Here is a 24,175-nt window from a genome sequence, read left to right as displayed (position 1 = left end):
AAATGGAATTAAAAGGCAAAATTTTGCGGGGAGGAGGATACTTTGAAATCTGTACATCCAAGGGGTCTTCAATAAACTCCTATAAAACATGGATCATGGAAAAAAAAAAAAAACCCTATGCAAGGTTTTTTTTTTTAACAACCAAGTAAGCTTCCCTTTTAATTCCATTTTTCTGACAAACGTATTAAAGCTCCATCAAATGTACTCTGCTGGTTTATCTTTGGCCCCATTTATTCCAAGTAAGAGAAATCAAAAGAGGTGGCAAGTCCTCATAGTCTAATGGTGACTGTGTAGGTGATGGGGAGATTTCTCATGGCATGGCAGCTCTGATCCTCCTGGAGACAGGAAGTCTGTGGGGACCAAGGCAACCTTCCCCTTGGTGGACCATGCTGTCTATCTCCTCTGCTTCTCACCACAGGGGACTTCTACAGTTTCTTTGTGCCTATGTTATAAAGAGGGTTGTCCCCAAAATGCATGCTTTTTTTGGTCATCTAGATTTAAATGAACAGGGTCAATTAAACCAGAAGCTTAGATAATTCTCAGATTTTGAGAAAGGAAGTCTGGTTACTTGGTGAGGACTACATGGCTCCCTAAGACACCATCTTGTCAGTAGGACCAGTGGGGCTCAGGCGGAATCCCATGTCCACCATGAGGCTGGCCTGGAAAGAGGTCTTGGAGAAGAGGAGCTGTAAGTAACGTGTAGGTATATCAGCACACAGATACTGTACATGTGCTACCCGGAGAAGTACAGACGTTGGGGCCCCGTACAATGGCTCTGTGGCTAAATCCTCACCTTGTGTGCTGGGATCCCATATGAGTGAAGTGCTAGTTTGTGTCCCAGCTGCTCCACTTCCCGTCCAGCTCCCTGCTTGGGCCTAGGAAAGCATAGAGGATAGTCCAAAGCCTTGGGACCCTGCATCCAAGTGGGAGACCCAGAAGAAACTCCTGGCTCCTGGCTTCTTATTGGCTCAGCTCTGGCCATTGGAGCCATTTAAGGAGTGAGCCAACAGATGGAAGATCGATCTCTCGGTGTCTCCCTTTCTCTATAAAATCTACTTTTTCAATTAAAAAAATGTTTTTAAAGTACAGATGTTATGACTAGAAGGACTCTGAGAAACCATTAGTGTTTATGAAGCTGAAATATAGCTGAGTGACTTGCCTGATAATTTTATATAATAGTGAAATTTTTAAAAGATTTTTGTTTTTATTTGAAAGGTAGAGTTACAGAGAAAAGCAAAGATGGAACTTCCATTCACTGTTCCATCCAACAAAATCAACGTCTCAAAACTATCAAAACTAGACACGGCGCAGTGGCCTAGCAGTTAAAGTCCTCACCTTGAATGTGCCAGGATCCCATATTGGCGCCAGTTCTAATCCTAGCAGCTCCACTTCCCATCCAGCTCCCTGCTTGTGGCCTGGGAAAGCAGTTGAGGACAGCCCCAAGCCTTGGGACCCTGCACCCATGTAGGAGACCTGGAGGAAGCTCCTGGCTCCTGGCTTGGGATCGGCACAACACCAGCCGTTGCACTCACTTGGGGAGTGAACCAGCAGATGGAAGATCTTCCTCTCTGTCTCTCCTCCTCTCTGTATACCTGACTTCGCAATAAAAACAAATAAATCTTAAAAAAAAAAAAAAACTATCAAAACCACTTAAGCAGTATCCTTGGAACATGCTCCATATTGGGAACCCTAGGGTGACATAGAGTGGCCAGCTCACATCTCTGAGTACTGATGGAAGAAGGCTTCCAAGAGAATTCTCTATCCTTCTCTTTCTCCCTCCCCAATTTCCCATATTCCTCAACCTTTCCTGCCGTATTGGTGATCCACATGAGCATGTATCCTTCTGAACTATGTAAACATCATCAAAAATAAATTTGTTATTAAAAAAGGCTTTTTATTTTTATTTGAAAGGCAGGGTTACAGAGAGAAGGAGGGACAGATCTTCCATCTTCTGGTTCACTACCCAAATCACCTCAAAAGCTATAGCTGAGCTGATCCAAAGCCAGGAGACTGGAGCTTCTTCTGGGTCTCCCACGTGGGTGTAGTGGACTAAGGGTTTGAGCCATTCTCCACTGCTTTCCCAGGCTATTAGCAGGAAAGTGGGCTCTGAAGTAAAACAGCTGAGATACAAACTAGCTTCCATAAGGGTTGATAGTGCTGCGGGTAGAGACTTAGCCTTTTGCACCATGACACCAGCCCCAGTAATTTTTTTTTTACATTGTTGAGTATAAGACTATTATTTCTGAAGCAGGTAAAAAGCCTTTAGCAAATAATTTACTGTTTAATTTTTTTTGAGGACGGAAGTACTTTGAGAGATTTAGAAGGTGTTCCATGACAGCTTATAACAACCCCCCTAGTATCCTGGCAGCTCATCTATCCTGGATTGGTCCTTTTCCCCCAAAACAAAAACTTTTACCAGTGACAGCAGTGTGGGGCGAGACCTTTCTGTGATGTCTCCCCCAATGTTGGACAGTTAGAAATAGGCCAGACACTCACTCCTGGCCTCAAAGGTATGGTGGAGAAGCTCTTGCTCTCCACTGTTAGTCTTCAGTCATTGTTCATAATCTGGCACAGAATTAATCCCTTTAAAAAGGGATGGGGAAAATGCCATTCAGCACAACAGAGTTTGTCATCGCATGCATAATGCAGACTTTCCAATTAGAATGCTACAATTTGGAAACTTTCTTCACAGACTGATGAGAGAGCAATTATTTTAAAGAAGAGAAAACTCAGTCCACTGGGTTTGCCTGGAGTCACTTCTGACTCAAGCCGCAAAGACAAGAGTTTTGAAACCATATTCGCTATTGAATTTCGTATCAAAACACCAGCAAGGAGAGCAATTAGTTGCTGTAAACTGAACCCTTGGTAATCAATGGTATGCAGCCAGCCAGAGCATTTATGGAAGATGTAAGCAAAATCACATCTGCTAATCAATTTTTTTAAAAAACCAGCACTTCACATCTTTTAGGGAAACTCCACAATGAGAATAAGGGAAGATGGAAAAGCCAATGTTTAATGTCACCAAGCATTTCATGCAGTGCTCATTAAAGAGAGGTTTGTGGCAATGGCTAAACACAGGGACCTGATCAGTATCAGCAAATCTTGGCCAGTGGCTTCCTGTATTCAGCCTCTTTTGAAAATGGCTTCTGATATATGGTGGAGTTGTGGATGTGCTGGATATTTTTAAGGAGCTCATCTCAGTTAAGATCAAAGGGAGTGTCTGTCCTAGCCAAGCTCACTGTACAAATATTTCCAGCTAGATTGCAAGGAGAAAGACAAGAAGACTTTGCAGGCAGGGGAAGAAGTAGAAGGAATTGATAGGTTTTTCATTTGTGCCTTATTAGAACAGAATTCCTCTCCGAGGTATAAAAGAGATTGAGCCCATTTTTTTCCTTTAGCAACTTAGCCCCTAAGTTGCTTTTATTCATTCAAATTAACAATGGAGCTTTCATTGCTGGTTAAGACAGAATTCCAAGCAAATACCCGTTCTGGGACGTGAATAAAATCCCTGCTGGAAAGCTCCACAACATGCTTGAGTCTGAGCCCTAGGCTTGATAACCTGAGCTCCATCTGTTTCCCTTTTCCACTCAGAAGTCACCATGATGCTGCACTTCGGCCGCTAGGGACAATTAACAGAAGAGTTTAAAAGATATGTCTCAACCTGGCTGATATTCAGGGAGAAAAAATTTAGGCCAGAGGAAATCAGCGAGGTAAAATTTTGATAGACTAATAAAAATCAGTATCTTCAGCTTGAAAACTGTGATAGACAGTGGTAGATTAATGTACCTTAGATATAAAAGATGTTTTGTCAGTCATTAACAAAATATAAAGAAAGCCCAAAATGACAACAAAAAGTTTCTGTTCAGTGACAAAACACTATAAAATTGATGGGTTTTTTAAAGGTTTATTTATTATTTTTATTGGAAAATCAGATTTACAGAGAAAAGGAGAGATAGAAAGATCTTCCATCCACTGGTTCATTCCCCAAGTGACTGCAACTGCCAATGCCAAGCCAATCCAAAGCAAGGAGCCAGGAGCCTCTTCCAGTCTCCCATGCAGGTGCAGGATCTCAAGGGGTTGGGCCAATCTTGACTGCTTTTCCAGGCCACAAATAAAGGGGTAGATGGGAAATGGGGCAGCTGGAATTAAAACCAGTGCACATATGGGATCCCAGAGCATGCAAGACAAAAACGTTAGCCACTAGGATGCTGTGCCCGGCCCTGGTGGTATTTTTAATATTGATGATATTGTATGTGAATGGGCCTTTGCTATATACTGTTAGTAGTGTATTAAATGCTATAGATTTTTGTTTGGAGTGAAGGGAAAAGAAGTATACAACAATTTGTAATATGTGTCAGACTTTAAAATGTTTATATAACTTGCTGAGTGTTTTACTTACAGAAACATTCAAAGGCAATAATAATAGATTTAGCTAAGAAAATTCTTTACAGAATTTTATTTTATTTTTTTGTTTTTAACTTTCTATTATCATTATTATCATTTTATGGTACAGTTCCATATTCCCTATCCCCTCCCTATTTCTCCCCCGCCCCCCACCTAGTTCCTCTATATCATTACTAACATACTTCTTCAAACTCAATCGTATGTCCATCATTGCGGGTACGGACAATGGCAGAGAGTCCAGAATCCTGTTGTCAAGATATAGCACACAGTTTCATTGTAAGTCCATCTTTGTCTGGAAGTAGAAATGCATACTGCACTGCATCCTCACATCTGAATGTTAGTCTCCATTTTACAGCTACTGTACATCCCCTTAAATGAAAAGTCATGATACAAAATCAACAATAGAAAGAAAAATAGAAATTTACAATGCCATGAAGTTAAATGACATGTTACTAGATATGACAGTCTCCATTACACAGCTACTTTACATCCCCTTAAATGAAAAGCCACAAAACAAAATCAACATCAAGGAGAAAAAAGAAAATAACCACACCATGAAGTTAAACAACATGCTATTAAATGACTAACGTGTAGCTGAAGAAATGAAAATCAAGAACCTTCTTGAAGAAAATGATGCCACTGCATGATCTACGAGTCATTGAATGATTTAATCAGAAGAAAGTATTTTAAAGAAATGAAACCAACAGAAAACAACAAAACCCATGCAATATAGTTTCCTCTGATCTTTGTTGAAGTCTCCTCCAGACAATAAACAGATGGGTTTTGTTTTTTAATCCAGTCTACTAATCTATGATGTTTGATTGAGTTTAAGCCATTTACATTCAGAGTTAAATATACATGGGTGGAACTTTGGTCCTGTCATTTTAGGAATGGGTTGTTCATTGGTTTAGTCTTCTGTTGTCATTTTACTGGGATGTTCTTCCCGTTTGCCTTTGGTTTTGCTTGGTGCTGTTCTTCTCTGTCAAGAGAACATCTTAAAGTATCCTTTGTAGGGCAGGTTTGGAAGAAGCAAATTCTTTTAACTTTTCTTTACTGTGGAAGAATTTTATTTCATTTTTAAAGACAAAAGAAAGCTTTGCTGGATATGTTATCCTAGGCCGACAATTTTTTTCTTTTAGAATCTGGAATATGTCACTCCATTCTCTTCTTGCCTGTAGAGTTTCCTGTGAGAGATCTCCTGTGAGCTTAATTGGCATTCCTTTATATGTCCGTTGATTTTTTTCACATGCACATTGAAGGATTTTCCTTATGTTCAATTGAAGCGAGCTTGATAATCATTTGTCTTGGTGAAGATCACTTTTGATCAAGTCTGTTGGGAGTTCTGTGCTCCTCCTGGATCTTGTTTCCCAGTTCTTTCTCCAGATTAGGGAAATTTGCCTTGATTATTTCATTAAATCCTTTCTTGAATCCTTTTTTTGGCCTGATGCAGCTCTGCTTCCAGCTTTTTGTTTGCTTCCCCCTGGTGACAGGAAATATCTTCCAATTCTGAGATTCTTTCTTCTGCTTGCTTCATTCTATTTTGGAGACTCTCCACTGTACTTGTAATTTGCTCTACTGTGTTCTTAATTTCTGATATATCAGCCTTGATTTACTTTACTGCTTCCTTAAATTCTTTGAACTCTTGCATGAGCTTCTCATTTTTTATCAGAATCTTTAAAATGAGTCTTATGGTTTCTGTGTCCCCCATTTTCTCGATGTCTTCCTCAGTGAACTCTGAGGTTGGCATAGGGTTTTGCTCCTTTGCAGGGGAGTTTTCAGTAATATTCATTGTGCCTTTGTCTCTTCTTTTGCTCTTGATCATTGTACTTCTGGTTTGCAGAGTCTTCGTCTTGGGACAGGTCTATAAGCTGTGTCACCCACAGGTCTACAATGCGATTTTACTTATTGCAGTTGGTACACAACTTTTTGCTTGCAGCCACTTGTGCCACAACCTCCAGTGAGTTCCAGGTCTGGATTCTTATGTCAGATTTCCACTGTAGTCTCCACAGCCCCAGCTCCTGGCTCACCACTCTCCACCTCCTGGGATACCGTGCTGAGGCTGCACCATTGACTCTGCAACCTTTGTCCCACTTCCAGTTGAAGCAGGTCCCAGGATTAGTGAGACACCTGGTGTCCTATCTAGTTAGGTTGTTGGTGGTACTGATCTTGTCAGAAAATTTTGGAAGTTAGGTCTGGGTGCCACACGGACCTATTTTGACCTGTACTATGCCACAGTCTGTATTATTTTCCTGCAGGACCTCAGCGAGTTCTCGTGAGCTCAGCACATGCGTAGTTCACTGTCATCCCCTGCAGTCCCAAAGCTATTGCCGCAGTGTGCAAAATGGCACCTGAAGTACCACCACTACAGTTCTTGATCTGCTGGCTGTCAGATCTGAGAGCTACCCAGACCTGCCCCGGGTGGAACCCATAGAATGCCATGTCATTGCAGTTCACTGATTCAGAAATGAGCTCACACCCAGCTCAGAGCATGCTCAGTCCTTTCCCTTGCCCTTTTCCTTTTTATGCAAAATGCTGCCCAATTCAGCTCCAGGGGGCTGACTGGGCTATGAAATCCACTCTGTTCTCGCACTGTCTGTCTGAGATTTGCTGCTCTGTCTCTCCTCTGGTCAAATCAAATGGACCAACAGGCTGGACAGTTCTTTGTCTGGATTCACCTCCCAAGCTTCCAGTGAAATCCCTTCCCACCTGGTTACTGGTGGAGTTCTGGCTGCTGGTGGAGTTCAGATCGCCATTAGATGAATGTTGCTGGAGTATTAGTCACTACAACACCACACTGCTGTGCCTGCTGCTTTCCTGTGTCTGTCAGTCTCCAAGTACCTCTCTGCTGTTGTTCTGTCCTTTCCTATTTCCTGAAATATGTCCTCTCTGCGTCATCCTGATTAAATGTTTTTCCGTCCCTTTAAACGTGTCTTTACCCTATTCCGCCATCTTGATTCTCTCTCTTTACATAATTTTAATATCAACTCTATACATACCCAATAAAGAGAGTCTGATTAAGCAAATTGGGAGACAATGGTACAGTGAAATACTAAGGTCAGTATGTATGAATCAGAAGTGTATTTGATCATTCAAAATATAATAGATCAAATAAAAGAATCAAGTCTTGAACAATATGTGCTGTGCATACATGTTTAGAAAATTAATGGAATTATAAAAGTTCTTGGCTTGAAAGATGGTTTCTCTTGAAACAAAATAAAGAACTGTAGTGCACAGTCTACACAATTTAACATATACACCAAATATATTACCACTCCAAGAATCGCTCCCCGAGGTATTCACAATTGGTGTTCCTTCTTTATCTTACCCATGTCCGATATTCTCAAGGTGGTTTTTTTCCATGGAATATTTTGGGATCTAGTTAGAATGTCACAAGGACTTATCATTTTCATTTGGCTCATCACTTGTGGTTATCTAAGGTTGGAAGTTATGATAAACTTGTCTTTCCCTAAGTACTCTTATAATCTCATTCTGAAAAAGTCTTAGTATTTCCTCCCAGCAAACCTATTACCAGAATTGTTAAGTGAAGAGAAAAACTTAACTCATATAAAGTCTTTTCTTTGTTTTAATCTATATTGGTATATTTATGAATTTCAGCCCAAAACTTGTATGGAACATGCACCAGGAACAGAGTATTTTGAGTAGAAAAAAAAATTTTTTTTTATAAAGGAGAGATCCAGGGGCCCAATGCGATGGCTCAGTTGGCTAATCTACCCCCTCGCAAGTGCTAGGATCTCATATGGGTATTAATTTGTATCCCGGCTGCTCCACTTCCCATTCAGCTCCCTGCTTATGGCCTCTAGCTCAGTGGAGGCTGGTTCAAACCCTTGGATACTGCACTCACTTGGGAGGCCTCCTGCCTTGGATTGACTGATCTTTGGCCATTACATATATTTGGGTAGTGAACCAGCAGATGGAAGATCTTTTTCTCTGTCCCTCTTTCTCTCTGTAAATCTGTCTTTCAATAAAGATCAAATAAATCTCTAACAAATTAATAATTTTAAAAAGCCACAAAAATCCAGGATCTTTCTAAAAGGCTTATAATCAAAACATAGCAGCAAAAAAAAAAATGCATTTTTGGAAGTTAGTCAAAGCAAATATAAATTAGAACTAGTTGTGTGCAAATTCAAAGAAATGACTAATGAGGGAAGTGATTCACTTTGTTCTCAGGCAGATTGATATAATCTAGGAGTAGAATCATTGGACACCTGAGAACAGTAAGGAAGAATTCCTTCTAGCTGAATCAGGGTATTTTGAGAGATGAAGTGCTCAGATGGATTAAAGCGAATTGGTTGGCATGATCTATTTATGCTTTGCAAAGCGTGTTAATGGTTTTCTCTACTTTAAAGAGGAGTTAACAATATTAGGTACTGTGGATTTAATCATGTAGAGTGGAAAGAATTACAACTGAAAACAAGGAGAGGATGTTGAGTTTCTCAAGTTTAACCAGTGCTTGGTATGCCAACATCACATAGTGGATTACTGCTTTGAGTCTTGACTCTTCTATTTCATTTAAAATGGTGTTTACATAGTTGATCAGGGTGGGAAGAGTCGAGGATCAGATCTTTTTCATCTTCCTGCATCTGGGTGGGAGAAATACAAGAGGAAAAACCATGCCCTCCCCTGAGTTGCTCAGTACCTGGGGTTGGGGAGCCAATACCTAGCCCAGCTTGTTCTGCACCCACTCTGGCTCTCACAAGCACCAGTGGGTGCTGGATGGTTCCTCTACTTCCTAGACAGCTTCTCACTGATATACCAGGGAAGGCAGTGAAAGGTAACCCAAATACTAAGTCCTTGCCACCTACATGGGACACCTGGATGGAGTCTCTGGCTCTTGGCCCAGGCGTGGCTGTTAGAGCTATGTGGGGAGTGAACCTACAAATAAAAGATCTTTCCATGTCCTTCCTTCCATTGCTCTGCCTTTCAAGCAAACAAATCTTAAAGACAAAACAAAGGCAAATAGTAAAGAAAGAGGGTGCAGGACACAGGAGCTACCCAAATTCTCAGTAATAACTTTAAAGGTGACATTGAACTTGACTGCCACTATAAGGGATTTTCATTGGTTTTAGTAGCCAGCTTAAGGGACAGTGATGATTCAACTATTCTTTGAAATATGTTACAGCTTTTAAATCCTGATATACCTATATGAACCAGGAAAAAGGAAGCATTTAGCAACAGAATTACAAAATGGGTTCTGGATCTGCGTGATAGGTTAGAATCCTGTATCTACCACTCTCTGTTTGAATTTAAATGAGTGACTTAACAACTTTAAGCTTCATTTTATCATCTATAATTTGATAAGAATAATGTTGTTTGTTAAGAGGATGTTCAGAAAGATTTAACAAGACAGATTGTATGGCGCACATAGCTCAGGGCCTGATACATAGGAAGCATTAAAGAAGTGTTGGCTATCATGAGCATCATTATTGGTGTTGTCACAGGGAATGTGTTTGCTCAGCAGACACTGACTGAGCATAAGCTCCATGTGAGATGCTGTGCCAAGCACCTGATGCAGAAAATCAGTTTGACATAGGCAATGCCTTCCAGGAGCTCAGTCTACATTGTAACTGGCAGAGGAAGCAAATGTACGTGGTCAGCTGTAAAACAGGAAGATCCATAATTTGTTTGGGAAGTAGTTTAAAGGTTGAAATCGTAGAAAATAATGTTGTATTTTCGACGTCTCACCATTAGAAGGAAAAATAATGGTCCTGATCTACAGTGAACAGATTCTTATTTTGATTTTTCATATTTATGGAGTAACATATAGAATGAGCAGCTTGTATAAATGATCATATATGTGATTATGTATGTAAGAATACTTACATGAAACTACCTGGTTTCCTCTTGCACTTCCCCAATTAATCCCTCCCCCAGAAGTAATTACTTCTCTGATTTCTGTCACTACTAAGAGATATTTTATCTGCTTTGAGCTTTGTATAAACAGAATAATACAGTCAATATGTGGGTTCTTGTCTGGCCAGAAAAGGGTAATGAGAAGAATAGCACCAAGATAATTTCTAAATCATGAGTAGTAAAGCTTTACTAGTGAATGTAAGTTTGCCTGTTCAGTTAGTTCTGTGTATCTTTGGATTATATATCCATGGCTGTGATTAAGCACAGATTGAAAATATTTGAAAAATAAGTTTGTGTTGAATGTGTGCAGGTGTTTCTAGTCATATTTCTTAAGTATCATGACAACTATTTATGTATAATTTACATTGCATTTTAGGTGTAGTAAATAGTCTAGAGGGGATGAAAATGCACGGGAGGTGTGCAGTGTTTATACACAAAGACTACAGTATTTAGGGGCCAGCATTGTGGTGTAGCAGATAAAAGCTGCCACCTGTAATGCTGGCTTCATAATGGGCACTGGTTAGTGTCCTGGCTGCTGTACTTTCAGTCCAGCTCCTTGTTAATGGCCTGGGAAAAGTTGTCAAAGATGACCCAAGTCCTTGGGTCCCTGACACCCATATGGGAGACCTGGAGGAGGCTCCTGGTCCCTGGCTTCTGATTTTGGCCTTGGCCCAACCCTGACTCTTGCAGCCATCCATGGGATGAACCAGCAAATAAAAGATCTCTCCCTGTGTTTTTCTCTCCTCAATGCTAACTTTCAAATAAGTAAATAAATCTTTAAAATAAAAACACAAATATTATAGCATTTACACGAGAGTACTTTAGAAAGTTTATGCATAAAATTGAAAGATGAGTTTATCTTAAAGTTGCATGCATAAGTTTTTAAATATGTATTTTGTACTTTTTGAAGGCTCCTGTTTTAAGGACTTGGGCGTCCATGAATTTTTAAACTTCTAGTGTGTCCTGGAACCAATGCCCCCACAGATATTGAGGGATGAATTTATCTCCAAATCAGATGATCCTACCAAAGCTTTGCAAACGTTCTGATGAGCATGAGAAGGAACCTAAGGCAGCATAATAAAGGCCATGGGTCATAGTACTTGTCATTAGTTAGAAAACATAGATCCCCTACAAGCAGTGGTCTCAAAGATGTTACCTTACAGTAAACCCAGACAGTTAGAGAAGGGAGAACAGAGTTAGGAAGGGAGGTTGTGAGGACATCTTCACCTCCTACAGCAGTCTGAAAAATCTTTCCACCAAGGAGTCAGAGGTCTCCTGGGATTGGGTGCCTTATGAAAGGCTCTCAGTGCGTACTGACTCCATCTGTTGGGATTTCCCTTTTTTTTCCAGCTCTGAGGAAGCAGGTTGTGGGGAGGAGTGGCCTAGATTAGACCTAGGTATCCTCCTAGGCCTATAGCCTAGAGGAATAGTGAATTACAACTTTTACAGCAGTCACGTTTTTCTGTTTGTTCAGGTTGTTGCTTTGGGACTGTGATGATCGAAGCTATAGCTACTACGTTGAGGTTTCGACCAACCAGCAACAGTGGACTATGGTGGCTGACAAAACTAAAGTGGCCTGCAAGTAAGTGGTGTCCTTTAGGAACGTGTCCCAGTTGAAAAGGCAGCCTTTGCAGTGGGTTTCATGGGTCCAGTGAAGATTCACAGAATGACCAAATTATGTTCTCATTTAGAGACTGAAAATAATCTAACCATTCTTTAGTTTTGATTGTTAAGTAGTTATATGAGATATATTTAATGTGACCTAACAAGCTTTCTCTATTTTGTGATTTTAATTTGATTTGGACTTCTGAAACTGTGCCTAAACTAGAAAAAGATGCTTTTTTTAATGCCATCTTCTCTCAGACTCTCTCTTCACACCCCACACTACCCCTTTAGAGTGTTTTTTTTTTTTTTTGCAGGGGGAGGGAGAGTTTGGTCGAAGCAGTACACACTTGAGTAGTTATTCTGGGACTCTGTGGAATTCTATTTTATTCTTCACCCTCATATCATTGTTAAGGTCAGCTATGTCTTTCTCTCATCTCAGTGTCAACCATTACCTAAAGTAAGGAAAGCCCAGTAGCTTAGGCTGTTAACAAACAGACTGAGGAATTTAATGCACACAGCGTTGGGGTTATGTTTGCGCTTACCAACCTGCAGGAGAAGCCTGAAGGAAGGATTGTATGGGTTCTCACAAATCTAGAGCATGGTACATAAAAAAAACCTCTGAGCCCTTAGACAGTCTGGGAGCCAAGAGAGAGCAAATGACTCACATTTCTTCTTCCTTTAAAAAAATTGAAATATAATCAACATGCCATAAAATTCACCCCTTTAAAGTATAAAATTCAGTGGTGGTTAGTATAATCACAAAACTGTAAAACCATCACTACTATCTTATGTTCCAGAACATTTTTAAAACCTCAGAAAGAAACCTCTTCCCATTGGTAGTCACTGTATCCTCAGAGTCTAATAATTTGTGTTCTGTCTGTGCTTTGAATATCTGGGCATTTCACGGAAGTGAAGTCTTATGGCATGTAACCTTCTATCCCTGGCTTCTTTCATTTGGCATAATGTTTTCAAGGTTCACCCATGTTGTAGCATCTGTCAAAAGTTCTGTACTCGATGTTCTTTATCCATTTACAAGTTGGTAAACATTTGAATTGCTTCTACCTTTTGTCTATTACAAATAGTGCAGCTAGGAACATTGCTATACAAGTTTATGGGTGAACACAAATTTTCAGTTCTCTTAATTCTCTGCTTGGGAATAGAATTGCCAGGTCATATGGTAAAATTGTTTAACTTCTGGAGGAATTGATGACTTTTATATAGCCTCTGCTTCTACTCCGTTTTGCATATCCGCCAGCAGTATATGAAAATTCCAGTTTCTCCACATTCTCATGAGCATTTGTTATTGTCCATCTTTTTGAGTTTTAATTTAATTTTCATTTTCTTTGAAAGGCAGAAGGACAGAGACGCTGTTAGAAAGAAGCTTTGTATCCCTCAATGACCACAACTTCCAGAGCTTGGCCAGGCAAAAGCCGGGAGGTTCAATCTGGGTCTTCCCCATGACTGCTAGGAGCCCACATGCATGAGCTGTCATCTGCTGCTTCCAAGGGTACACATTAGCACAGAAATAGATTGCAAGTGGAGGAACTGAAACTTGAACCAGGCACTCTAAAATGGGATTTACACGTGCCGAGCAGCAGCTTAACTGCTAAACCACAGTGCAGCCCCCTGTCCACCTTTTTGCTCACATCCATCCTGGTGGGAGTGTAATGGTGTGTCGTTGTTGTGGTGTTTGCATTTTCCTGATGGTCAATGTCTTTACATGTGCTTATTTAGCCAAGATTTCATGGCATTAATAATGGCTTGTGTGATATAATGCTTAACATGGTCATCATTTTTATTGTAGTCATTTTCATAGCATTTTACATTATTTACAGTAATACTTAGTACAGGTAAGTATCACTATTCAGTAGCTTACCACAAATTATTGTGTATGTTCCTGATTGAGAAATGGCACTCCTCCAGAGGTGAATGAGGAAACTAGCCATCTCTCTTCTTGGGGTTCTTTCTATTATGTGGGGCCATGGTGGCATCTTCTGCATCTAACTGACCAATAGGGAAGGAATAGAAACAGGGTTGCTCTGGTTCTGAGAAACCTTGACCTGAGTGTCAGGTACATCCCTTCACTCACATGCCACTAGAAGAACTAATGGTACTGCCACCTTCCATGTTGATGTTGCTGAAAAATATCATCTGTTCTTGGCTGGACAGGTGGCACACAGATCTTGTGACTATCTTTGTCGCAGCATAAGAAAAGTAACAATTGTTTCCTAACTAGGAGTCTAGTACTTTTATGTGTGTTAACTCATTTTATCCTGAGTACAAAATACCTTGTGGGATATTATCCTTGTTTTTGTAAGAGAGAAAATGAGGCCTAAGGAAATTAAGTAACTTTTCTGAGAAATAGAGCGAAGACTGAAGCCTGAGACTCTGGGGTGGACATCGAGTAGAGTGGTTCAGATACCACCTGTGATGCCTGAATCCCTTAGCACAGTGTCTGGCTTCATGTCCTGACTCTGCTTGCTATTCCAGCTTCCTGCTGATTGTGCACCCGGCACAGCAGTAGTGGTGATTCAAGTACTTGGATCACTGCTCCTCGTGCGGGAGACTCAAATTGAGTTCCAGGCTCTCGGCCTCAATCTGGGCCAGCCCCAGCTGTAGGAGGGATTTGGGGAGTGAACCAGTGCTGGCAGCATAGCACAACTAAAGAGGTCCAAACCAAGCTGCATCTTGAAAAGAGTTCATAAAGTGGGTAACTTACTTCCCAAGTCCTAAATTCTTTTTATAAGAGAAGGACTCCAATGCCTTTGAATAACCACTCATTTGTCTTTCCAAAGTCTTTGCCTCTTTCGTGTACAACTACCTGGCCAGATGCTGTACTTTTTCAAGGCTCTTCCTCTTTTATGTGTCTTACTGGTCACTACCATTCGCTCCCTTCTGTCATCTCACGTGTGGTAGACTGTAATCCCTGCCTTTTTTCATGTGCTTCCGTTGAAGACGCCATACCATGTGGGTCTTCAACAAGGGCTGCTTAATGCATATTGCCTAGGTACATGTCATGATGCTTTTGTATTTAGTTACTGGATAAATTTTTTATTCAAAAGCTCATTCAATATTCTCTTAGAATGACTTAGCTTAAAGTCAACATTTCACCCCCTTTTCGGCTTTTTTTTTTGTTCTTGTTAGTTGGATTTAAATAATTTATGTTCTAAATTTTGTGTTTTAGCACCTAGATGCTACAGTCGTGTTTTACAAATTAACAAGTAAGTAGTATCTTGGAATAACAAGAGTAGTATTAAGAGGGCAAGTGCCTGTTAACCCTCTAAGAAACAGTGGAATCAAAGGTTGTGATTTTGTGTCTCCAGACACAAACTGAATCAATTGTACCTCCCACTTTCAAGTTTGGCTTTAAGAAACATAGAAGATATGCAAATGATAAAAGAAGAAAGATTTTTCCTTTTTAACTAATAGACGCCAGAGAAACCCTCAAGAGGGGATTCTATTAGCTTCGAAAATTGCATCCTGTTCTTTGTTGAAATTAATGTGAGTCATGCTATAAATGAAACTATATGGAATCTTTAAGGATCACAGCTCTGCCTGTTTTTTTTTCTTTTCTTTTTAAAGTTATTTGTGTATTTGAAAGGCAGAATAACAGAAAAGGAGAGGAAAGGGATGGAGCAAGGAAAAGACAGCACAGCCGAGCTATTACTGCTGATTCGCTTCCCAAATGTCCACCACAAAGCTAAAGCCAAAAGTCAGAAACTCACTTGGATTTCATGTGGTGGCAGGGACCTGAATACTTGGACCCTCCTGTCACCTTCCCAAGCACTTTAGCAGGAAGCTGGTTTGGAAGACCAAAGACTCAAACTGGCACTTGAATCTGGAATGTGGGAATTGCAAGCAGCTTCACTTGCTTCTGCACAGTGCCGGCCTATGACTGTGTCTCTTGATGGCACTCTACCTAGTCCAGAGGTGAGAGCAGTTTTCCTCTCCTCCGTGGAAGTCCTAGAAATGAAGGTCTCTGGTGGCTTTGTTGGGCCATCTGTCCTTAGGTGACATATTTGCCTTTACCTCCCTTCAGTCCCTTTTGGGGTGTCCCTGGTGCTGCTGTCAAGATAAAGGGACTTTTTTTTCTTTACTGTAGATAATTCTGCATTGTGTTGATTAATTTTTAAATTACTTTTTGAGATTTTTTTAACTTTTTTTTTTTTCATTTTTACTGGAAAGGCAGATCGGATTTATAGAGAGAAGGAGAGACAGAGAAAGATCTTCCATTGTTTGGTTCACTCCCTAAATGACTACAATGGCTGCAGCTAAGAAGCTAATTTGAAGCCAGGAGCTCCTTTTGAGTCTCCCATATGGGTGCAGAATTCCAGTGTTTTGGGCCATCCTTCTCTGTTTCCCCAGGCTACAGCAGGAGACTGGATGGGAAGTGGAGCAGCCAAAACATGAACCAGTGCCCATATGGAATGCCAGCACTTGCAGGGGAAGGATTAGTCAATTGAGCTATTGCACCAAGCCCTTGCCTTTCTTTCATCACATAATATACCCAGGGCCCTTTAGCCTTATCTCATAAGACCTCTTTTCCAATCATTCATACCTTTTCTCCGATGTTAAATTGGTGAAGTGTAAATCTGTTTTTAAGCATCAGTTTTAAATTACAAACACACACATGGAAAATTAACTGAAACAATACAGAAGGATATAAGTAAAAAGTAATCTCTACCTTGTTGTCTTCTGTTCCATACTTCAGAAAAAAAAAAAACTACCTTTGATCTTTTTGTTTTATTTCTGTAACTTCTTGACTGTAAGTAGTATTTCCTAACCCTATTTATATATTACCTTTACTAACACATTGGTACAGAGAAATTAAATGTTAAGCTCACTTAACTGAACCTTGTCTTGTTAGTTACACTTTTCTTTTTAGTTCTGTTATTTTGAGGATTTATCTTTTGAAATTAAACAGTGTACATGCTTAGACCTCCATTTGTACTGGCCCATCGGTTATAATGGGATTTCCTGACTTCCCCTGTGTTAATGAAGAAATTACCAGCTCTGTATTTCCTTTTGTGTTTCCTTTGTGCTTTTCATCTTCTGTCTGCTCTCCACCCATGGTGACATGGCAAAGCTTTATGACACTTTATTTTATAACTTCAGTCGTCCATGTGTGTAACTGTAATTTGATCTTGAGAAGGGAAACCCACTAGGAACACAAATTTTTCTGTAAAACATTGTTCACAACAGACGTAGTAATCAGACTTGACGTGGGGAACGTCAGCGGTGTTTCTGAGCTAGTGTCCCTCCTGGAAGAATGGCACTGTTCACATCAAATAGATGTGGTTATTTACAAGTGCTCAGAATTATTCCACATGTTAAATAACTTTATATTAGCTAGGTTTTATTTTTCTGAAGTTCCTAACTAGTTCTGAAGTTCATAGTTCTGTTATGAGGCTTCTGAGAGTTTACTGATTGATTCTGAGCAGATTGTTTCCTACACCTACTCAGCAGCTGTGATCCTAAGATTGCTTTTTTCTTTCCTAGCTCAGTTGGTAACACCATTTCTTCGATTTCCATCCCCTTCTTTTTGTGGAAGGTGGGAAGGTGGTTAAAGGGTTAACAAGAAACCCCTTGTCCCTGACTATTGTCTTGTGAGCTCTGTACCCCTGACAGTCTGAGAAAAATGGGCTGGCATCTGTGTTATCAAGCAACACTGCTTATGATGAAAATTACTCCTCCTATGGTAGATTGCATGTGGCCCAGGAGGTCTGTGAATGCCTGCCTGAGAGCCATCGCTCTGCACTTTCCTAGTGTGATGGCTGTGGTGAATGCACTTGGGCCTTGTGAGCCTGGGATGTGTGCTTATGGAACTGTTCAAAGTGATAGTGGCTTCTGTTGGGGACGTGAGACTGCTAAGCCAGAGTGTCCCAACACACCTGCCCATTGCTGAGTCTTATGTACTTTTCCCTGAGCTGTCTGTGGGCAGCTGAATGGGCTATAACAATGACTCTCACTGGGAAGAAATGATGGCTGTTTCCCTAGTGGCATGTGCTGTTTCCCCTTTTCTCACCCGAGTGACTCTGAAAATAAGTTTGACTCATTTAGGTTAAGATCATTTGTGGATACTGCACAGAGTGAATCTGTAGAGTTCCCCCCCCCCAAAAAAAAGCACATGGCAAGAAAATTTTCTTAATTCTTGCATGCTTGTGTCATGATTTGGGTATAGAACTCCATTGCTTCAGAAGCTTGACACCTTAGACTTATCATCTAGCATGTAGTATTGCTAATGAGAAATCTACTGTCAGTGTGATTATTGTTCTTTACAGTAATTTAAAGAAACCTTTAGGACCTTCAGCCTCATCTTTGGTAGCCTTTAAGTTCAAGTGATATGGCTAAAATGGCTCATTTTTTTCATCTGTCTTCACTTTGTTATGATACGAAAATCTGTCCAGCCCCCCTCAATTTAGGAGTGACATTTTATCCACTTAACATTTTCTTGAAAGTCACCAAAATCCTTGATGTGTTACAGTCTTTGCTTCCAAATCACAGTACTGCTATGAATGTATTCTCTTTGCATTTCTTTTATGGTGTTAGCAGTTTCCAGAGAGGTGAATATACTTTGCGGTTTGGTTTTTCACACTGACTTGTATTCAATTGTTGAGCCCCCTGCTGATGCTCAACTATTTTCCCCTTTCTTCTTTGTGTCTGACTGTGCCTCTGCCATGTTCTGTAGCTGTCAGCCAGGGTGTGCCTCCTCACCCACTGACCTTACCTGTGTTCATATTTTAACCATTTCTTCATTGTGTCACAGTCAACTTGAACGATGGAGGTTAGTGGCCTCAGCCATCATCTCTCCAGACTCTACCTTTTGGCCAACATTTTGGTAAATATAAACAATTAAATAATGAAAATTAGGTTAAAAAAATCATTTTCTACCTGGTAATTCTGTGGTCATAATCTTCAACTACCTAGTTTTTTTTAGCTTAAAAAAATGGGGGCAAACATTTGGCACAGTTGCAGTGCCAGCATCCCAAATAGGTACTGATTTGAGTCCTGGCTGCTCCACTTCTTCTCCAGGTCCCTGTTGATGAGCTTGAGGAAATGAAGATGGCCTAAGCACCTGGGCCCCTGCACCTGCATGGGAGACCCAGAAAAAGCTCCTGACTTTGGATCGGCTTAGTTCTAGCCATAGAAGTCATTTGGGGAATGAAACAGCAGATGAAAGATCTCTCTCTGTGTAACTCTGTATAACAAATACATCTTTTAAAAAATTAAAATAAGAATTTGTTTTTATATAACTGAAAAAAGAGAGAAAAATCTTCTGTCCGTTTATTCTCAAATGTCTGCAACTGCTGGGACAGGATCAGGACTTCCATCTGGGTCTCCTCTGTGGGTGGCAGAAACCCAAGCAGCCAGCCATCATCTGCCTCTCCAGGAGCACCAGCCAAAAGCTGACTTGAAAGTAGAGAACCAGAATTTGACCAGAACTGTAATGCAGGATGCCTGCATCTCTAGCCATGCCACAGTACCTGTTCTTTCTAGCTTTTGGCCTCTGATTTTCTCACGGATTTCCTGACTGCTCATCAGATTTCCCACTGATTTCCCTCTGAATGAGTTTTTCTCCATACTAAATGTTCATTAAAGCAATGGTGACAGAGCTGTTAATAACCTAAGAAAATATTAATGTAATAAGATTTTTTCCTTGCTGCAACTCCAAGTATTTTGTAATTTGCCATTATTTGAATAACATATGCTAGCAAAGTGGCCTGGTTTATTCACTGACAGCAATTTAAAAACAACAACAACAAAAAAAGAATAAGAAATTAAGGAAGTAATATCCCCATGACCTGACTGCCACTTGCCCTGGGCACAAGTTGTGCTTCCTTGGAAAGGACGCTTGAACCTCATTTTCTCTGTGCTTCTCAAACCTGGAGGGCCCTTTCAGCTCAGTGTTCCTCGAGTACTCCTTTCATTTGCCTTTCCCTAGAGCTCTAAAAGTCCATTTCCATCTGGACTCCCTTCTCCAAGAGGCTTGGAGTACCCTGCTGCAGCAGACCAACCTTGTCTGCCTGGAAGCTCCTCCTTGTGCCTTCGTGGAAAAACACCTGCAGCCGCTCTGGGTCACCTGTGAGGACCCGCGTGGGATTGCCCTGTCTGCTGCCTGGTGTGCAGCATGATTACGTTCCGACCCGGAACGCGCCCTGTGACCCTCTTGCCAATGTTCTGTCACTTGGTCCTGGGGAAGGACAGAGTTCTGTTTGAGCCAGGGTTTCTGCCTGGTGCCATCTGTTGACAGGAATGCTAGGAAGAAGACTCCTGCTGCTGCTTCTAAGTGCCACAGTGACTGAGGACAGACGGGCAGGCTAAAACCGGGGAGCTACAGCCTCAGGAAATGGTTTTAGAGTGTGGCAAGATTAAAAAATGACATGTTGAAGCCTCAACATTTCACCTTGCCTGTGATTTTCTACATCTTTGTAGCCACTATTAATGATAACGTGGAGAGCTTTCTGCCTACTTGTTTTGATTCTTATCCTGACACTTAAAAAATGAAAACCATAGATCGGCTCCTAGAGGTCACAGCTGGCTGTGGTTTGGCAGTTCTGTGTGTGGGTGGGGTTTCCCTGGTGCAGTGCGACAGAGAGTGGATTTTTCGCCATCAGTACTATGATGGCAAGTCCACCGCTCGAGTCAAGTTGCAGTTCCCAGGCAGAGATTGAAGCCCCTGTCAGAGCACAGAGCATCCTGCAATATCTCTGTTGCTTGTGGGTTCCTGCCGTAGTGACAGGCTGATCTCTCCCGAGTTCTCCTGCCTACAAGGTGGGAGGAGTGTGTTTGCTTATTTCTTCTGGAGGTGTGAGCCAATTAGTGGGCTCTGCTTGTGTAATTGTCACATTTTAAATGCTCGGTGAAGATTTTATTTTTCTCTTTTTCATACTTAATTTCAGTTTCTTATACCATATTTGACAGTAATGAAAAAAGCCACTCATGTTCTTTCCTGTCTTTTCTTTTTTAAAGGGCAAATATTGCTGTTAATTTTGTCAAGAGTTTTAGAATTCAAATGGTAAAGAAACATGTTCCTGTAAGAATAGCAAAAAATAAATAGAGGGAAAAAAAATCAGAATTCAAATCTCTCTCTCTCTCTCTCTCTCTCCCCCTCTCTCTCCGCCCCCCCTCCACTTCCGCTCTTTCCCCTGCCACACAGAGACCAGATCTGATACAAGGCAGACCCCTGTGTTAATGATGAAATATCAGAACTTGCCCTGTATGTCACACTAGGCTTGGAGACACCTTTTAACCAAATTCTTTTTTTATGGAGTTATGAAATACCATAATACCATGGAAAGATCAATATTTCAGAGTAGAAAGCATCAATAGGGGGTCAGGTGGTCGTACCCACACATTTAGAGGGCAGCGATCTCTCATGTTTCAGAGGTTTTTGTGCATTAGTCTCCCCAGACCTTGGCAAGGCGTGCTCTCGATGCGAAGCATGTGGCCTGAGTTCTGAATGTGGAACTCTCAGCAGGCCCTGTGCATTCCAGTGGGAGGCCAGGAAGGCTCCTCCCTCCCTAAGAGCATTCCACGGGCAAATGAGCTGCAAGGCAATGAAGCCCTCTTGAGTGGGCAGCAGGAGATAGCTCAGAGTTCTCATTTCTCTCTTCCTTGCTTAACCCAGAAGCCATGTTATTCTGTTGAGGCAGTAATTTTTTCCATACCTGTTATAGAAAAAATGAAGCACACCTTAGTAAAACTCAGTGAGCTGTGTGAACACACTTAAAATGAACAGAATCAAAAAGATTTTTCTTTTATTATGAAAATAGCTTTCTTATTAGTATTACATTCCAAGTAGTAAAAATAAATCAAGGTCACAGTAGTCCAACTGCCATCATCTACTCTGCAGACTGGCCTCCCATATTCTGTCTCCAGCCTCCCTTGGGTTCACCTCACTTATTATACCCAGTGTGGTACTTTTCAATCCCTCATCTTAGCACTGTTTCAGCCTGGGAGCCTGCACTGTTTCCTGTTAACCTTTTGAATCTAGACTGGAGTCTTCCTTGCTCAAGCCACTGTGTGGAGTCTGGTTGACCCTGTTGCTGTTTTGTTCTCTGCTCAGTGGCCACTTTCTTGGGAAGGTCTTCCTTGCCCGCTTGTCTCAGTCTGATCACTTTGTTAACCTCTGCTAGAACCCAACTGGTTTCTTTCATTGCCTGTGCTGCAGTTTGCAACAGCCTTTCCTAAGCATGTTTGACAAATTATTTGTGGTGCTCCCCACAGGAAGGCCCACTGCATTGGAGCAGGCACTGGGGCAGCTTTCTTTGTCCTTGTCCATAGTGTCCTAGAGCTGGCACCTCTAGGACAGCTCAAGGCCATCTCTGCCTCTAGCCCTGCAGACATGTGAGCTTCATTCCTGTCTTCATCTCAGAGCTCAGTCAAAGGCCTGTCTGTCCCAGCTCAGATGCTGTCGTGTGAAGCAAGGAAGGGTTTATGGGAAAGAACAAGAGTTGCCCCTTCTTGGTGTAGTTGGGGCTAAGACGGTATCTTCCCAAGTTCTCTTTATCCATCTGTTACTGATGTGTAACTCTTGATTCATTTCCAGCCTTATTCTACAGATTTTCCTGCCATCATTGCCAGAGGATTTGGTTTTCTCTGGTTTCCACATCTATCTTTTCCCCTCAAGTTGATGACTTGAATCCACCAGTAACAGTGCATCACTTGAGATTGGTTACTGGCTGGGAGTCCATTGCCTTTATTTTTTGTCTACTCAGAGACAGTGAAGTTTTTTCTTGATGGAGGGGCCAAGTGCTTTTAAAGCCATATGCCAGCTGTGCCCCTTTCACTTCAGAAACTGATTTGATTTAAGGTTCCAAGTTTGTCAGGTTAATGTTTCAGTTGTTTCTCTGAATTTTGAGAGTAAAATGTTAAAAAAAAAAAAAAAGTTCATTGACCTTAACCTCTGGAGAAGAACCCTGAACTATTGATGGAGGCAGTTGATGTGTCGCTCCCAGCAGGGTAATTGTGCAACAGGACAGACCCTGCTCTAGAGTCCTGGAGCTCTGTAAACCTCCCCAGCCCAGAACTGCCCAGAGAAGTACACAGGTGAGACTACTTGCCTTTACCACATCTTAACGAAACCAGTCCCTGAGATGACATGGCTGTGCACATCTGAGACCTGCTGCTTTAACCCTGGTGTGGATTATTGAGCTCCTGACATCACAGTAATGGTGATCACAGATGCCTACTGTAAAACATGATGGTTTACCCGGGCATCTTCAAGGAAGGAAGGTTGAGGTGGTTGGTTGGTTTTTTGGGTGGTTGGTAAACAAAAACAATATGGCTTCGATCATATCTTCTTAAAGTGACCTGTGTCTGTTTTCCAAATGGTAATCAGAAGTGAGCAGCCAACTTCCTAATGAGAAGGCCATCTTAGCTCAGCTCCATCCCGTAGTGCTAAGAAAAAAGTGTTGCTAGGAATGCAGAGATGCAGCAAGTGCACACTAGTAGTTGTAAGAGCCAAGGGGGCACTCTTGTTTAACTGTCTTCCTCTTTCTCTTGGCCTCAGCTGTCTCTTTGGTTTGTATTTATCACTGACCCCTTCTAGGATGACTTTTCAAACTCATCTTATGTCCATCAGACTCATCATCCTTGTTCTCCATGGTGCAGCTCCTTTGCTTTGGGTATCCCAGGCTGTGTTAGTGGTAACTCCCTTCTCCTGGGAACCGCATAAAAACTGTCTCAAGTCATGTGGACATCTGCACCACAGGCAGTGGCTTTTACCTGATAAGGCATAGTGCCTTTTCCAGATTTACTTCATTTAGAATCCTGACTGTGGTTGCCTCACTAGGTCAGACCAAGTGACTTCAGGTACCTTATAAGAGCCCTGGCCTGGATATTCCCAAACCCTGCTCTAACCAAACTTTCTTTTATTTCTGTGATTCTGTTCTTGCAGGTGTCTTCCCACGTCTTTCCATTCTAGTCCAATTACTGTTGTAAAATGACTGTGCTTTAGATCAACTAATTGTATTTATTTCCTTTGGCTGATATCCAAGCCTCTACCTCCTGTTTCCTTCAAGATCCAGCTAAATGCTCTGTGAATTCTTCGATTTGTCTCTGTGAGACACACATGACTGCTTTATTATCTAAATGTTTTCGTGTAATTTGTTTGCACATAACTTGATAATAGCCACTGTTTTCTTGGATCTGTCTCAGGGAGGGGAGGAAGTAAGAACTGGGCTGGGAGGAAAGTTGCTTCATAAAAATCTGCCAGCCTGTATACACTGGGATTGATCCCATTGGAAACACAGAGCTAGCTTTTCCCACGGTAGGACCTGTAGGTCTACAATCA

At 41.3% G+C, this 24,175-nt stretch overlaps 1 protein-coding gene across 2 annotated transcripts in view; it reads left to right on the top strand.

The window, feature by feature from the left end:
* The window catches only part of BTBD9 (BTB domain containing 9), a 379,493-nt gene that overhangs the window by 290,522 nt on the left and 64,796 nt on the right, over nucleotides 1-24,175 (top strand). For both annotated transcript variants that reach the window (XM_040983310.1, XM_040983311.1), the window contains one exon: nucleotides 11,750-11,857. In XM_040983310.1, the coding sequence (XP_040839244.1) occupies nucleotides 11,750-11,857 (108 nt within the window). The remainder of the gene's footprint in view (nucleotides 1-11,749; nucleotides 11,858-24,175) is intronic.

The sequence above is a fragment of the Ochotona curzoniae genome, unplaced genomic scaffold (genome assembly GCF_017591425.1).
Source record: "Ochotona curzoniae isolate NIBS_2020 unplaced genomic scaffold, NIBS_Ocur_1.0 contig_3819, whole genome shotgun sequence".
Lineage (NCBI taxonomy): Eukaryota > Metazoa > Chordata > Mammalia > Lagomorpha > Ochotonidae > Ochotona > Ochotona curzoniae.
This window is presented reverse-complemented; position numbering and strand designations above follow the sequence as displayed.